The 19,233-nt window shown below is 31.3% G+C and overlaps 1 protein-coding gene across 1 annotated transcript in view; it reads right to left on the bottom strand.

The window, feature by feature from the left end:
* The window catches only part of LOC143068244 (tyrosine-protein kinase transmembrane receptor Ror-like), a 168,233-nt gene that overhangs the window by 96,054 nt on the left and 52,946 nt on the right, over positions 1-19,233 (bottom strand). Inside the window, exon 6 of the mRNA XM_076242149.1 lies at positions 11,124-11,180. Coding sequence (XP_076098264.1) covers positions 11,124-11,180 — 57 coding nt within the window. The remainder of the gene's footprint in view (positions 1-11,123; positions 11,181-19,233) is intronic.

Below are 19,233 nucleotides of genomic sequence, written 5' to 3'. Positions count from 1 at the left end.
TGTGTGAGGTTTAGTTATTCATTATCTCTTGTTTAGAACTTCTTCAGACTTCAATCTTGAATTAAGAAGTTCATCCTCTCACTTAATTATAGTATAAAGAATAAGTTGTAATTGACTTCTTTTATATTACTTTATACATGTGTTTTAGATTTAAGTTTATTCAAATTGCTTATAAATTAAGGGGAAATAAACCAATTCCAAGTAGTTTCACAACAATGGTTTTTGATGAATAGCACATTTGTAATGTAAACCTATTTTCTGTATATTATAGTGTCTTTAAGCATCACATTTACTTAGCCTAAACTAACTGAGAATCTTAAGAGCAAAATTTAAACAAAAGACTACCACCACTTGAATTCCAGCATAGAAGTAGTGCTATATAGCAGATTTGGGGTGGATTGATTGATTGATTATTGAACTTTGATTAAAATTGAGAATGGAATCAGGAATTGTCAAAGAGACGACAACCCATCCAAATAGTAGAAAACTGTCATTAAAGGCCACCAATGTGTTAGCATCCAGTAGCAAACATTTCATGAATATTAAGAACGACAGTAGATCTCAGACTATCTATTATAGTCACCTAAATAAGTTTTTTAATTCACACATGTTCTAATTTGAATTTTTTAAGAGAACTTAAAAACTGATATAAAGTTATTATACTACAGAAATCGATGAATCATGGTGATATGTAACAAACACATATGGTAATAAGAACAGTAAAACAGAAGTGCTGCAATGAAATGCAAATCAAAAAGTCATAAAAATCTGCAGCCAAATATTTATCTAATACATGTCTAAGCAAAACTCTCCATTTTGCAAGTAAATTGAGTCATATAAAAATAAAAGCGCATAAATATTATACAATAATGTCTGTTTAATGTGATGGGAAAAGAGTCTGCAATAATTGATCTTCTTATACCATCACACATATAAGTATAAATCATAAGTTCTCTACACAATAAATCATAAAAAGTCTGATCCTCAAAAATATGCTATAATCATTAGAGGTAGTCAAAATAAGAAAATTATCCATTTGAAATCTCATTTATTGAAATGTTTTCCGTTTTTTGTTGTGTTACCTAAAATTCCTGCCATATTCTGAAGGGAGTATTGATAGACGCTGCAGTTGGCAGATCATTTGTGTCTGAACAGGCTCCCTGTCGGCCATCACAGTACCAAAACTACCGCAATCCATGCCAGTGCAAGCTACGCTTGACTTTGATACTAAAATCACCTGCTGCCTTTACAACTTTGTATAAAGTTGATAATTTAGATGCATTAAAATAGACCTATAGTGGCAATCACTCTATTATCATCTAACCATGAAATTTTGACAGGCTGATGCGAATTGCAGAATCGTTATCTCCCATTACAAACAAAACTCACAAGTTATTATTATCAGATAGTTATGTAGCAAATGTGCAACTTTACTTATATTTTATCAACAATCAAAAATATACATTGAAGCGAAATATTGGTTTTGTATGAAGATGTCTTTATCGAAATCATCATAAGATCCTTAAGGATCAAAAAGCTGAATATGAATCATAATCGTAGCTTCTGTCTGTTACTTATGGGTATACGTAAGAGATTTATCTTAAGAGATTTATGGGTTAGTCCAAAGTAATGGTCGATCAACTTGATAATTACAAGTGTATAGCATTAAGCAATTAGTTGTTGACTTATCCTATGCCTAGGGTTATAAATATAAACAAAGATACTATCTATATACACAAACAATAAAATCATACTACCCTAAGCCTGATGTAAAGCTAGAAAGTTCAGTAGTTAGTTAATCCATGGGATTCTGAATAAGGATTCCATTATCCTTCAGTTTAATTCTGTAAGCCCCTGGTTGATCTGTTAAAGTATTGTTTATTTATCCTGGCTAGGATTTAAATTCCAAAACAAAAACTAAAACAAACCAATTTGACTAGTTATTGACTGAGTTTAATACCAATATAATTAGAAGACAGAACTTAAGGGTCACATATAGGTAGCAATGACATTTTATCATGCAGTCAGTAAAATGTAAAATCACAAAACTACTCAACTCCGAGGAAAATTTTAAACGGAAAGTCTGGCCTAAATCAAATGGCAAAATCAAAAGCTCAAACACATCAAACAAATGGACATCAACTGTTATATTCCTACTTGGTACAGGCGTGTTCTTGTGTCGAAAATAGTTGTATTAAACTTGGTTTTATAGCTAGCTAAACCTCTCACTTGTATGACAGTGGTATAAAATTCCATAATAAAAAAAATCCTATTATTAAAATAGGTGATATACATGGGATTCAATATGACACAACTATAACTGTGCTTTCACATTGTAATGTTTTAGCAATAGAAGACTATATAAATATATTTGCCGGCAATTTCAAAAATAAGTTTCTGTAGAATTTTAACTTTTAACATTATCAAAAAGATACAACAATGACTACTAAACATAAAAAAAATACAAGGAAATAGGAAAAACACCCAAGACAACTTCATCTTTTAACAGACTTTGTTTTTCACATGATAAAAAAGTTATCAAGGCTCTTGTAGATTATAATCCCTATCTCTATAGAAATGACTTTCAGGCAAATCTCTTGAGAGAGATGCCATGATAAAAGTGAATATCATATTTTCAATTTCCTCAAAATTAAGTTGGTTGTGAATTAATCATAAAATTATAAAAATAATTAAAAAATATTCAACAAGTGAAGAATAACACATTAATTCAAGAATGCCTGTAGCGAATGAGATAATTATCAGTGAAGGTCATTAATAGTTTCTCCTTTTCTCTTTTCTCTATTCTCTCACTCTATTTATCCTTTCTCCTATCTCGATCACTCTTCTGTAATCTTCCATATAGTATTCTCTCTTCAGCAACGCCTCTTATTCCATGTCTACAACCTCAAATACGTATGAACATGAACAGCAGCTAAGACCCACAACTTGTGTAGGGAACTCAAATTATTTCAACTTTCCTATTCTTTATGTTATCTGTGAGTACAGCATTGGCATTGATATGATAAGGTAAAAGTCAAAGATAAAGAGGAGAATTCATCTGGAACAAAAAATGCCCATTAACAGTTCATTCTTGATAACAACATCATTAGACATCTAAACATTAAAGAGTAACTGTCATGTACTGGATTGGAATTTCTATAAAAGAAACTTCCTGTACCAGTTCAATTTCTGATTTATTTCTACACTGATTAACTTTCATTATCATTGATTTATTAAAACAATTATTCTATCATGCCCTGCCTTCATCAGACTATGCTTATTTTAACATGGGTAGGCAATGTACTTGTCAATTTCATAAAATGGAACAAATGTAATGCCATGTTAATTTTGAACTTTTGTAATAAGAAGCGGACCCATCATAGACATCTCAGGAATTTTGCACTTGGCTTTGATTCCAAAAGTATAGGATTATTTTCCTATAAAAAATTGTTATTAATTGCACTGTGTTTCTTCCCAACAACATAATAACACTTTTCACATAGCCTTTTCTTTGTGATCTTCACTAAAAATATATTTCAAAGCCTTTTGTATTATTAACCATGATATAATAATTGAAATTAGCCTCCAATACAAGTTTACATGTAGCATGTCTCTGTGTCATCCTTAATATTATAATTCAATAAAATATGTTTGTACTTACATCTCCAAACTAACATGCCCAATCTAGATTATAGCTCATCATCATCCAATAAAAAAATGGGAAAACAACAATACTAGAAATATGTTCCTTTACAATGAATTCAATTTTCTTTTTTCTAATTTTAATTTTTCTACAAAGGAAAACAAACCCACACATGCACTGACACCTTACCCATTGACCTAAAACACCAGAAAGTGTCAAATGGCAGATAGAAGTCTGCTGGACATTAAGATTTATACAATAAACTAGTGACCATACAAAAATAATATACCATTACTCACACCAAGACAAACCTGCTTTAAATATATTTCAATTTAAATTCTTCTCAATTACTATGTGTAATTCATTTACTTTGGCATGTTCAATTAGACAAGTTATTTATGGGAGTCAGACTGCGACCTGATACTGACCTTAAGAATGACCCAAGACGACCTTGTTAATAGATTGTGATATTTCTATTGAAAATATCTAGTGCATTTAAGTGGTCAACCCTGGTTCTCCATAAAATTACAGGTTTGACTGTGAAACTATTGTTTGCAATAATTAAATGGAAGATGAGTACATTTAATTTCTCCATGTCCTATTTGGTATCCATCATTCCTTACAAGTTTAATGATAAATCTATTGTTTGCTGTGATTAAATAGGAAATGAATAATGCTGTTATTGTATGTTCAAGTCATATCAATCATCCTTCAAAAGAAATAATATTGGTAAAGCTAACAATCTGTTTAAATAGAAATATTATAATTTAGTAATCTTTCTGTTTAATTAAACAACGATCTTATAATTGAATACTAGTGATATCAATATTTCTCGGATCAATGTCTTTGGAATAACAGTGTAGTTGTAACAAGGTTATGTGAATTCTGGATATTTGAAAGTGTAGAACAAACTTTAACATGAAATAACCAAGAAATCACTTCAGCAGTATAAGCATACTTTTCCAAATCAGATTTTAGAAAGCTGTCTAGATCTCAATTTATTTCCCAGGCTGGTTATTCTAGTGATTACAAAATCCATTTTAAGAACCAAATGACTTCATATTTCTAACATGATAATGGTTTCAAATTAAAATTTAAGGATAAATTGCTACAGAAATAAAACTAGATATCATTGAGATGGGAGCCATCTCTGTGGGCCCCGCTGTGAATAATGTGCATTAAAAAATTGTATCTTTACCATAGGACATGGGTTTGTCAACTGACCTTTGACCTATGAAGTTGTAAATAAATTATGACACACCCTTTGGTGTTGGTTTATAAACATGTCAAGTATAAACTTTGAAATGATAAAGGTTCTCAAGATATAGAGCGGACACGATCTTTACCATAGGACATGGGGTTGTCAACTGAAACCAAAGTTTTTGACCTTGACCTTTGACCTAGGAAGTTGCACATAAATTATGACACACCCTTTGGTGTTGGTTTATATACATGTCAAGTATAAACTTTGAAATGATAACGGTTCTCAAGATATAGAGCGGACACAATCTTTACCATAGGACATGGGGTTGTCAACTGAAACCAAAGTTTTTGACCTTGAACTTTGCCCTAGGCAGTCGTTCATAAATTATGACACACCCTCTGGTGTTGGTTCATATACATGTCAAGTATAAACTTTGAAATGATAACGGTTCTTAAGATATAGAGCGGACACAATCTTTACCATAGGACATGGGGTTGTCAACTGAAACCAAAGTTTTTGACCTTGAACTTTGCCCTAGGCAGTCGTTCATAAATTATGACACACCCTCTGGTGTTGGTTCATATACATGTCAAGTATAAACTTTGAAATCATAACGGTTCTCAAGATATAGAGCGGACACGATCTTCACCACAGGACACAGGGTTGTCAACTGAAACCAAAGTTTTTTGACCTTGACCTTTGACCTAGGAAGTTGTACATACATCATGACACGCCCTCTGGTGGTGGTTAATAAACATGTAAAGTATAAACTTTGAAATCATAACGGTTCTCAAGATATAGAGCGGACACGATCTTCACCACAGGACACAGGGTTGTCAACTGAAACCAAAGTTTTTTGACCTTGACCTTTGACCTAGGAAGTTGTACATACATCATGACACGCCCTCTGGTGGTGGTTAATAAACATGTAAAGTATAAAGTATGAAATCATAATGGTTCTCTAGATATGGAGCGGACACAAAGTGTTACGGACGGACGGACGGACGGACGGACAGACTGATCACTATAGGGGACCGCCTTTGGCGGGACCCTAATTAACATATTATTCATGGACTGTGAAAGAACTACTAGTACACTGTAAAAACAGCGTTTAGATTTGAAACGGATCTACAACATGTTTAGGTCTAACAGTGTTCTCCCCAGATATTTCATATAGCATCCTGATAAACAAAGAAATTTGAAATACCATCTTGTTTCTAAAAACTATAGCATCACATCCATAACACAATCTATAAGAAAATCAATTTAGATAGCATCACATTCAGAAATATAGCATCACATTACCATGATGCTAAAAGGCCCTAGGGAGAACACTGTCTAAACGTGTTTAGGAAAGCGTTTAGGATCTAAACGGATATTTATCTAAACACATAAAAACCTAAACGTGTTTAGAATTGAAATGTGTTGCAGGGGTATTATTAGTGAATGTTATCATTAAGCTAAACATTAAATTGCATCTAAACAATTCTGAAACACTTTCCTAAACACCTAAACACTTTATAATATTTCAGTACTGGTTTCACCTTTTTATCCGATGTCTCCTACATATTCCAACATTTTCTGTGACGCTATGATATCTTGGCAGTCTTGAAATTAAAATTATTTTCAAACTTCAGTCCCAAGTATGCGGTATGCGGAGCTTCTTTACTTCTTTACAAATCATAGCATCTTCCCCGACCTTCTCCAACTGAGTTTCCCTTTTTTGTGTTGTAAGATTATAAAATTACGTTCAATTATTTTGTTTATAAGTTTAGCAATTAATTGTTTATACCAGGGACATATAAAATAATCTTTTATAGTATTTATAAGGAAGATGTGAGTGAATATTCAGTCTCTAATTTCCAGAGTCGTTGTCCGAATATGATCTTATATTAATTAACGAACAGAGTTATCTATCGTGGTAATTTGATACGGACGCCTTCGGACCCGCGAAAGACAAACAACATTTAAATCAATGGATCCCATCTATCAAGCATATATATCTATTGACGATGCAACAGATACAGAACTTCATATTAGAATATTGACGGAATCAAAAGCAATCTTAACAGTTATTACAGCAGCGGAAGGTAAGCAGATCCAGATTTCGTAAAAAGGGGGAGGGGCAAAAAAACCATAATTTAACAGTCTAATCAAAGAAATATGTGCATTAAACTGTTAACCTATGCTAATTCAAGTTCACTATTGTGGTACGAATCATATAATATACATACATAATCAATCGGAGGGACCAAGCATAAAATAAGAATGAGCTAGTTCGGAAATTTAAAATGAGATTTAATAGTCTAAACTGTTACTGTACATAATATCATAAAATCAGAGTTTCAAGTAATTTAACTTTGCAAGGAATAAGATCCCAATGGCCCATAGTGCAACATCCTTTACACAAACAGTGACTATTATAGTTTCACTTCATTTGTCAAAGAGAAACAAAGAATATCAAAAGGACATTCAAACTTATTACTTGAAAATAAACTGACCATGGCTAAAAAGTTAAAACTGACCACGCCATGGCTAACAAGTTGAAACTAAACTGACGTTCTAACTCCAATGTCTAAAATAAAATGTCAAGTTGTTCTTTTTTATTTAAACCTTTACTAATTATTTGTATGTATGCAATTATAGGACTGTGACACTGTAGACTAGTAGTTGAAATGAAAAGACCAAGAATAATTCCATATCATAGATCAAAGTGAAGAACAGATCAGAAACAAAGCAACGAAGAAAGAAAAGGATGACTTAATTTCAAGAGCAGATGTAAGTAAAAATATAAAGTATACTATTAAGTTGCCAATAGAACTATAATATGATTGAAAAATGGAGGTTAAATCATTCTCTAATATTTATCCTGTTGAATATATAGGTAAAAAATGGGCAATTTAAAAAAATATATTCATAATATTGGGATAAAATAGGAAAAACAGGCTGTAGTTCTCAGAAATCAAGGATTTTGTTTTATAATATAAAAAAAACTTGCATGCTTGTTTTATATAGTGTTCCCTTTGATTAGTTTGTCTTTTGATGTGTAATTTTCGAGCAGGGATTGAACGTAAGACTTTGGCAATTGTAGCCCACAGCTTAAATTTTGTAGCCCACATATATAGTCCAAGACGAGAAAAGCTGAAATTTAAGTAGCCCACACCAAATTTTTGGGGGCCATTAGCAAGTGGGCCCCTGCAAATTCAAACCCAGATTTGTACAAGGTGTAAAGTATTGTCATTTTAACTACAATTTGTATTTTTCTTTTGTAAGAATCTTTTTCAAGAAGCTTGTTTAATGTATTTTAATAAACATGATCTAAGAATAAGTGACGGTTGCATACAAATCTACATGAAGGTTTCATTTTTTCATTTCAGGATACTAAAGTTCACCTGACAACCAAAAGGAACTGCACATTATCATTCAAAAGAAGATTGGTTTGCAATGAAAAATTCCTGTATGATAGGAGATGAACTGACAATTTCTGTTTTGTTGAGGATAAAAATCATCAAATTTTATAATTGTATTTTTTGTTTGCATTTAATGAGACTTAAAAATAAATTATTGAAATAATTTGAATAAATTGTATGTTATGTTTAAGACTAGATCAGAAAAAAGAAAAACAAAAGAACCAGACTCCAAGTTGTATAAAAAGGTGGAAGGTCCATCAAAAGGAGGAATGAATAAAAAAAAGTCATATTCCTGACTTGGTACAGGCTTTTCCTTTAAAATTAATGGAGTGTTAAACTTTGTCTAATTGTTTACAGACTTTTCAAAACTTGGTCTTATTGTTTACAGATTTTTCTTAACTTGGTCGTATTGATTACAAACTTTTCTTTGTAATTAGGAAGAATAAAATGTGTAAACCTATTATTGTTTATATTATTATTATCATTACTGAAGTTTTCCAGCTTTAATATACTATATAGACAAGTCAAATAAGCTTATTATGGTACAAATCATTGCAAGAACATTAAAGCAGAAATGTACACGTTTATTGTATATTCTACAATACAGTGTTGACTATTCAACCTGTAGTGCTGTACCACAAGTAGTTCCTGTGAAATCATAGTACTAGTAGGCTCACCGTTGGAAGGTCTAAACACCATACATTTCTAAACATATAACATCTAAACACTTTTTGAAATCTAAACACTTGTTAAAATCTAAACATGTTTAGATGCTAAACGTGTTTCAAAACGTACACAGAAAAAGTGTTTAGATAAGTGTTTAGAATCTAAACACTGTTTTTACAGTGTATCTGAATACTTTTATATTTCAGCATTTTTTCAAGGTCAAAGCATTCTTTCAAGGTCATACCACACAGAACAGACAGTACAGTACAAGTCTTTCTGTATAATAGAAAAAAATCTTTTTCCAACTGATTCAAATCAAATATTCCAAACTGACACTTCACAGAAAATAAAAATTACATGATTCATATTATCACCCACACTTGAAGATAACAATCTGTATCCTTAGAAATTTCAAGAGCATCACCATATATTTGAAATATTTCAATTTTACAAAATGTGTGAGTGAACTTTCAAGTCATCCATAGATTTATAGACATAAAAATGAATAAATGAAATCATATAAAATTTCATTAGCACAATGAAGAGAATAATGTTCTCCTCAATTAAAGACAAATTTCGGAAGCGATTATAATCTATCTAGGCTTGTTATCAGAAATATCAGTCAAGCATTCTATACAAACCACAGCTTTCTTTCTTTTCATTCTTTCATTTTTTGTAAAACAAAAAAAAAGATAATTCGAGATTATGCATGTTGCTTGGTGAAAAGTTTTTGATAAAAAGGTGAGTTTTACATCTGAATGAAGTAAACAAAATTTTAACAAAAGCAGTCTGTTAGGTATCTTTCATATTTCGCTATTTGGCTAACTTTCTTAAGAGTATAGTAAGTAAAGTTGAGAAACTGTATATTAAAAAGAGGCTCTGATATTTTGACAAATATATCATTCAATGCCTTCTGATAAATAGATTTATAACCAGAATCAATTAACCCAAATACAACAGATCCTCCCCCTAATCTAATTGACTGCTTTACGCTGCCTTTAAGTGCAAAAAGGCTATATCTTGGGAGAGCTTATTCAAATTTTTTATAATTTCCTCCCCCAATCAATCTCTCCTACCAGCTCATCACAGTACAGAACAATAAAAGGACCTATATTACTTGGTTAGAAATTTATTATCTAACAGACATAGACACAAAACACCAGATGATGCAATTCTTACTGTTTTATTTTTACAAAACCATTATAATAGGAATAAAATCAACATTATAGACCAGTTTTCACACTGTATTTACAAAGCCTATTGAGTTATGTGCTTTTTATAAACATATTCGATCATTAACACATTCATTTTAAACCGAATTTAAGTCTTCAATACTTTGACTTAGCATTATTTCGTCAGTAAATGAAAGTATATGCAGATTTCTACATCCAAATATTCGCAAAAAAATATTTTTAAGTTATTGTTTTCTAAGTTTTACCATGTTTCCATGCATTAAACAATTTTTTTAAGAAAAATTTGTTTAAGCAGTTGACATGTAAAAGCTGCTCATGTTAACGCATTAGGTTTCTCTGGGTAATAAAACAATGCTTCACGTCTCCATTAAACATTACTTTATAAACATTTCAGGAATTCCAGTAAACTTCTTCAGAATGTTTTACATGTTTATGAGCTTTATACTCCCTAAATTAGGATGAAGAATTTTCTGTTTCAATTTGCTCTCACAATGTGAGTAATTTGATTATTCTATCTAAAGCATAACTACGTACAAAACTATTTGTTCCTATTTTTCCCATGCAAGCAATGATGACTTTTTGACACAATTTAGAGATAATATGAATAAAGATGTACATTATCAAGAACAAACAAACTTACATATTCGTTTTTCGATCATTTTTTTAAAAATAAATAAGGCTGTTAGTTTTCTCGATTGAATTGTTTTACATTGTCATTTCGGGGCCTTTTATAGCGGACTATAAATTATTCCACAACAAAGGCATGTACAACCTTCTATTATTCAAGTGTATAAGAGACCCCTATACTTTTTGTATATATCAAGTCACTGCAGGGATATAGCTTTAAAAACAAAACATTTTCTTTTAACTGGACGTTGATCTACAAAATCTTTTAGTTGGGATACTTCACCACACGATTGACATGTTTTTTGAAGTTCAAGATAAATAGCAATACACACACTCTAAAAGGATTGTCAACACACATATTACATTATATAAACACTTACCTTGAAGAACCAATATAAAACATAGGCCTATTACAAGATGCTGTGACTTCTTCAAATCTGTCAAAAAATATATAAATAAATTAATTTAGTCATTGGAGAAATATGTGCATAATTATATATAAAGATAATTGATAGATTGATCATTGGTTGGTTAACATCTAGTGCTATAATCAGACCTTGGTCAAAATCACCATTGAAATAACTTTGTATTTCATAACAGGAATAGAAAGTATGACTGGCTTGGTAATGTGGTGGGCTGAAACTAGTTTTACTGCGGCACAAACCTGCTATTTGGTCAATTTGTTGTCTCTTTGCTTTTATAATACAATCTCAATGATAATCCCTTACCCTTTCTAGATTATATGTTGTAAAACTGAATTAGTATACATCGTTTATCTAATGGCCAGATTGGTCTTGCAATTGAGTTTTTATTTGAGAAAGTGGGAATTCAGTTTTTAAATTTTATATTTTTGTTTATGAAATGGTTATTTAGTCATGGACTAATGATGTGATTTATTGAAAATACTATGAAATTGGATGCTCAGAAATTAATAAATGATTACAAATTATGTCATACTGATGCTCAATTGTTACACAGCACTTGTGACTGTATTTCATGAGAGCATATTGGTGACAAGAATATTAGTATATCACATGTTTTGATAATAAAAACAAGATAAGAATAAGAATAGAATAAGAATAAGAATATTTTATTATTCCGATCAAGGGCCATTGATGGGCAGCATAACATGTACACGTAACACAATACATCATGATTTGTAACAGAAAAACATTGTTATAAACTAACAGATATGAGCTGTCAATTGACAGCAAACCAGATTTCTGTATTTTGAAGGTAACCATTGTTGAAATCAATATATTCATAAGTATGGCACTTTCAGGCATGTTTGACTTTCCAATCTATCAAGGACCATAACTCCTGACAGGCAAAAGTGGAAATCATTGAAATCCATATTGTTACAATACATAAATGTTTGAAAAGCATTGGTCCAACGGTTCATAATATGTTACAGAAAAAAGAAACTGTTGGCAGCTGTTTAGTTATTTTTTTTCCTATAAAAAACCATGTAAAAAAAGAATCATAATGATTCTGTTTCTATGCAATGTTTTTTTAATAAACATTACCAGGTATTTCAAAGACCAAAAACTAACTATCTATTGGTTCAATACTATTCTATGAATTGAGAATGCTGATATATGAGAGACATCAACAGGCATACTGATAGTTAAATAAAATGGTCCACCCTGTAGATTTTAGAGTTTTGATCATATTAATTGTTGCTGTTATCCATTTTTAACTGGCAATAGTTTATAGTCTCCCCCTTGTTTTTATTGATGTACAGTTTTTGATCTTCAAAGTTATCCAATACATATTTTAAGAAACGCACATGCTGATAAAGAATAACTTATTAACTTAATATAAGGTGAACTGGGAGCAAAGTAACCTTGTATTACACGAATATCTACTGGATACAAATGCCTTATCTTCATAAATAAATATTAAACTTATTAACTGAAATATAATATTCCTTAAATACTGAAATAAACACCTGAGAGATATGATAAAAGATATTAATTTCGATCCATCTCCCCACGTTTTCATGTATCTAATATAATTTAATTTATCAACTTTCATAAATGCCAAAAATATAACTTTTTTACTCCTCAAAAAACAACAACACTACTTAATTCTTACAAAAAATCTGACATTTTATCATCAACTTAAAATTCTCTTGAAAATATCTTGAGCTTCATCTCTTTATCATTTCAGAATCATACAAAGGAGCAATTCACGGAAATAGACTGTTGTATGATGGGAATGTCATTGTCTTTCTGTTTTAGAGACTTGATGACCAATGGACGATGGCCAATGGATGATGGCCAATGGATGTCAATGATCTAAGTAGTTACCTTTCCTGTCACCACTGGGATTATGAGTTTGTCAACTCTACCATTGGCAGTTAAAATAAACTCTTGATCTTGATTTACTTAGATTGCCAGTTTACCTGCTTATGTCATGGTTCTCCCCATGTATTCTAATTTCTTTATCATTTTACATCTTTTAAATTCGAAATAAAAACCTGTTTCTTTTCAAACTTTTTTCTTACTGAATATAAGACCACCATTTTAATATTTTCCTTATCATGAGCTAATGTATCAGATTTGTTACCACATTTCAGTACAATATTATCAAAAATTTTGGCACATCAGATATTCTTATATGCAACCTTGCATTTAACTTCTCTTGTGAAAAGAGGCATTTTGATCAGAAGTTAAAACAATTTAAATCTGACCAATAAAAAATTGACCCTCTAATGTATATCTTACAAATCAGCTTTTTTAAGGTGCTCAGACAGGTCCATTTTTCAGTTAGAACTTGGGTAGGCTTTTGTATGAAATCAAGACATTTTTTACACAGACTAAGTGGATAATCTTATTAGGTCCTTAGGTAACGTCTTTCAATCTAAATGTGGGTCCCAAAAAATGGATAAATCATGCTAAAAAAGTCCCAGGTAACAATGACTCACATGTGGGATTCACAGGGCTCAATGTAAAGAACTTTTTCAATTAATATTACATTGAAATATGACTTATTTGTGTCCTGTGGGGAGAGCAGTTGTTGTTGCAATAAAAAGCTAATGTTAAGCAGTTTTTATTGGCCATTGATTTGCATGTTATGTTTTATTTGTATGGTATATTATCTTTAAATCAACTTGGTTGCTTTCAACTGTTGTCTGCTCTTTGGTGGGGTTGTAGTCTCTTTGACACATTCCCCATTTCCATTCTCAATTTTATTGTAATTTAAGTTGAGCTTAATGAGTAGACATTATGAAGGACTTGTTAAAGACTTCAATGACTGAATTGTTCATCATTTTCTTTTTGGATATCATATCTCTTTCAAAATTACAATTTGCTTGTAAAGGTAATTCAAGGCAATCACTGAAACCTAGTGAAACCATGATAAGATTTCATTATTATGTGCATTTCATAAATAAAAAAAAAATAAATTAAAAAGTGCTATGAAAATGAAATTTTGCAAGCAAAACGTTTCCAAAAATGAATATTCTTCTAAAAAATTGTCAAGGTGATCATGTCAGATAATGTTCATGGAACTGTGCTGTATTTCAAGAGGGAATATCAATTTTGAAACAAAATATTGCAAAACATAACCAAGTCATTATCTACGAGTTGACAAACACATGCAACCAGTAAAACATCAAGTCATGACAGAGAAAAAATACTTTTCTTTCGTTTTGAAATACTGTACCATGATTATCTCAAAATAAGAAAAATATTTTTTTTTACAAAAACTGGGGTTTGAATGTTATTCTAGCATTATATCTGATGATTGTTCATAGCATGAGGTCCAGTCTACATTCTACATTCACATATGTGAATAATTTTACATGTCAAAAATATATTACTCCATGACAAATAAATAACTAACCTGGGAAAATAAACAATTTTTATCAGCTTGTTTGTTGATATTCAGGGTGGTTAATGGATATAGTCAGTCTATGTAATTTTTATATACTATGCTTCAGCTATTTCTCAGACCATCATTGTCACTAAAAATCATTTACAACCCAAATAATCAGATTATTTTTTGTTTAAAAATTATGCCGTTACTTTAAAAATTTACTTTTGATCAGAAAATAAAATATTAATCTATCTGACTTAGATTAACTTTGATACATGATATTTAAAAAATAAAATAACTTTAAAATTTAGCTGATTCACCCTGGTTAAAAGGAGAAAAGTTATGAAGTTTATGATAAAAGATAATATATTCATATTTAGAGCTAAAGGCACTAAAAAAATAAGACTTTTAAGATGAATCTAACAAATTGGATTTAAATTGTTTCATTACATGTGTAACCACCTAGAATTTAAAATATCTAAATTCCATAAAATGATTACCAGAAACTTTTAGATTTGAATTTTTTAGACTGTTGAACATATTTTTAGTTTTCATTGGATATAAAGTACATCACTTACATTACAAAAAACTTACAAAAAATTAAGTACAGTTTACACAGTAAATCTTGTCCAAGCAAAAAATCCATAAAATATTAACAGTCTTGTTGATGGCGATTAAAAACCCTTTAAAAATGAGGACCAACTGATTTGAAAATTTTAATGCCTTTTCCCCCATTATGTACAGACCACTTGTGACTGGGTAATTGTAATGACTTTTCTTAATTAGGAAACATTTTGAGTTAAATGATGATAAAGGTGACCCTGGGAACACATGGTACAGAACGACAACAATACCCTCCGTCAGGATTGTAGTATCGGGTTTAACCGAAAACCTAACATGGAAAAAGGCTAAATGATTCTGTCATGCAATTCTCTTTTATGTACACTCGCACACCTTTTTGTTAGATAAATGTGCAGTTAATTATCCAAGACACGTAAAAACCATCCTCTATACAGGTATTGGGCAACTTATGACAAAAAAAGACCCATCACCTGTCCATCTATGACAGTCATCTTGGGTTTTTACACATATTTTCTCCAGTAAAAAATGTTCATCTATGTAAACCTTGCTTTCATGAAATATATATTATTCAAGGTAATTGGAATAGATAATGAGCAGAGACGTTTCTAGCTGATTAGTTTAGACCCCATCTGAGACAAGAATGCAACCTCCATACCAATACTGTCATAAAATACATTAAGGTTACATTAGGAAGCCTCATAGTCAAATAATTTTACTTAACCATAGCATCAAATTGTTTTTGTATCTATTATTTAAGGCTAAATCTATAATTTATATCTGAAAAATATTTGACCACATGATCATTAGAAATACCAAGTTGTAAGTGCAAACAAATAATGTAATGGCTTCAATGAAGTTTGGCACTTTTCAGCAAATTCTAAAAACAGTATCTTATAAATTAGTTGTAGTATAATTCAGATGTGGATTAAGAGGGGGCCCATGCCCTCCCCCCTTTTCTGGGAAAAATTTGATTGATCATATAGAGAATCACTGAAGCGTGACCAGAGCAGGCCCCAACTTATTAATATTTCTGGATCTGCCACTGTAATGTCAAAAGACTGATCATATTAGATGGATATTAAACATTACAGAAAGTATATGTCTAAATATAAAAGATTCCTATAGAAGGTCAGCAGTTTTTCCAGGCACTCAGGCTGTCTCCACCAATAAAACTGGCTACCAAGAAATAGTACAAAAGTGTCTTTAAAACACAAACAAGAGTGCACATGCTGAAATGTCTCGCCTTCTATACTAATCATTGATATTATGTTGATAGTCCTAAGTATAAAGCTAAGCTTTATTACAACTGTCACATCAACTTAACATTAACCAAGATAACTAAACAAAGACCAATGAACCTTGAAAAAGAGGTCCAGGTCAGATGAACCATGCCGGGCAGACAGGTACAGCTAACAATGCTTCTATACAACATATATAGTTGACACATTACTTATAGTTTAAGAAAAATAGACCAAAACACAAAAACTTAACACTGTGCAATGAACCGTGAAAATGAGGTCACGGTTAAATAAAACCTGCTCGACTGACATAAAGATCATAAAATATTTCCATACACCAAATATAGTTGACCTATGGCATATAGCATTAGATAAAAAGACCAAAACTCAAAAACTTAACTTTGACCACTGAACCATGAAAATGAGGTCAAGGTCACATGACATCTGCCCGCTAGACATGTACACTTAACAATCATTCCATACAACAAATATAGTAGACCTATTGCATATGGTATGAGAAAAATAGACCAAAACACAAAAATTTAACTATAACCACTGAACCATGAAAATGAGGTCAAGGTCAGATGACACCTGCCAGTTGGACATGTACACCTTACAGTCCTTCCATACACCTAATATACTAGCCCTATTGCTTATAGTATCTGAGATATGGACTTGACCACCAAAACTTAACCTTGTTCACTGATCCATGAAATGAGGTTGAGGTCAAGTAAAAACTGTCTGACAGACACGAGGACCTTGCAAGGTACGCACATATCAAATATAGTTATCCTATTACTTATAATAAGAGAGAATTCAACATTACAAAAAATTTGAACTTTTTTTCAAGTGGTCACTGAACCATGAAAATGAGGTCAAGGACATTGGACATGTGACTGACGGAAACTTCGTAACATGAAGCATCTATATACAAAGTATGAAGCATACAGGTCTTCCACCTTCTAAAATATAAAGCTTTTAAGAAGTGAGCTAACGCCGCCGCCGTAGCCGCCGCCGTAGCCGCCGCCGCCGGATCACTATCCCTATGTCGAGCTTTCTGCAACAAAAGTTGCAGGCTCGACAAAAATCTAAATCTAATATACAAGACATAAATTTGTCATTCCAAAATTTCAACTGTTATGTGTTACCACTATTAATCAAACACCATATCTGTTTTATAAAAAGTTCCAAGAATGAAAGCCTTCAAATTCACTACCAACTGAAATAAAGGGTTTAGTCCTGGTTTGAGACTCAGTTATTGCTTAGTTTGTTCATAAGTATAAAATACTGTGAGTCAAGGGTCTAGGATTCCATATCTATGTAGTGATACATATATAATTTGGAAAGTAAATCAGGTCTATCATTAAACATTAGCAGGCATCAAGTGTGTCTAATTTCTTTAACCTTTCTGATGATTTGCAAAATATACTGTTGTTCAGGGTAATTTCAGGCTCCTATATAAAGTTTTTCTATGCCTTGGCTATTGTATTGCAATAAACCACTTGAAAAAGAAATTTGTATGGTTGCTCCATTCATTTTGTTGAGTTTAGACTATAATATAGTCACTATGTAAAATGAAATGAGATTTGTTTTGATTAAAAGTGCATCACAATCTCATGTTGAATCAAGTACTTAATGTTTGTATAAGGAGACATGAATAATGTTAGATCAAAACAGAATTATTTGAAGTAGGTAATAATACTATGTGCAATCATACACTGTCAATTCCCTTTAAAACATTTTTATATGCAAAATAGCCAGGTACAAATTCATAAACCCATTTTTTGCAGTTTATAATGGGAATAAATATTATAGGCGGAACACAATTTCAAAGGTATTCGTCTTTGAAGTATCTTACTCCATGTGAAATATACATAAAAATAATAAAGAACTTACATGCCCTGTTATCAAGAAACTTGATAAAATATAAATGTATGCAACAGAAATTAGTAAAGAAATATTTGGTTCCCTGTAGACTTGGATCCAATCTGACATAACATTTACAGAGTCTGACAGGAGTCCGTATCTCTTTCTTATCAGTTTTTGTGTCCTCTTTTATCTTCCTAGCTGTTTTCCTTGCCAAAGTGCCTAATTCTATTCATCATAATATCTAGGCTCTTCATAATCTCAATATAATTGGCAAATTAGCTACAGTTCATATACTTTAAGTGCCTCTCTGATTGTTATCGTGGATTTACACTGTGTGTCAATTGAAAGGCAACCACTTTCAACTTCAAAGTACAAATTATTGTTAACTTACACACCAAATAACAATAGGGCTACCATACATAAGTAAAATAATGATACTTTTTTAATGATATGAAAGACTTCTCGAATACAATGGTTAGTAATTTATGATAATGACATATACTAAATAATAGTTTGACTACACATTGTAAATTAGACCAACAATAAGTCTACTAATGAGAACATATTAAGAAGCTGACAATCAAACAATTCTTACAACTTAAATTAAAAAAAACCCTTACCTCAAACACCAAATTCAACATTTGCAGTTCGTTAAATTTTCTTATGTATCAGAATCCAGAAAAAGGGACATCTATCAATCTATGGTGATAAAAAGTCTAAGAGCCTACAATGACTTCTTCAGAGTATCCTGAAGGAAGCAGAAACTGTCTCAAAAAGAGCAGAGTATATCCTCAGTTTTTGATAGGGTTCATTTTGCTAAATCTTAAATTTTCAATGTAGACTGTTTTTTAGACTGTTGGTTCCCCCTTTTTTTCTCTTGGTCAAATTGATTCTTGCCTTTCTTCACTTATTTTTTCAGATGCCCCCAAAAGAATTGCCAGTTGAGCATTTTAACATCACCAGAAACAATGGTATATAC

The sequence above is a fragment of the Mytilus galloprovincialis genome, chromosome 1, assembly GCF_965363235.1.
Source record: "Mytilus galloprovincialis chromosome 1, xbMytGall1.hap1.1, whole genome shotgun sequence".
Classification (NCBI taxonomy): domain Eukaryota; kingdom Metazoa; phylum Mollusca; class Bivalvia; order Mytilida; family Mytilidae; genus Mytilus; species Mytilus galloprovincialis.
Note: the sequence above shows the minus strand (reverse complement) of the source record. Positions and strands in the feature narration are given on the sequence as shown.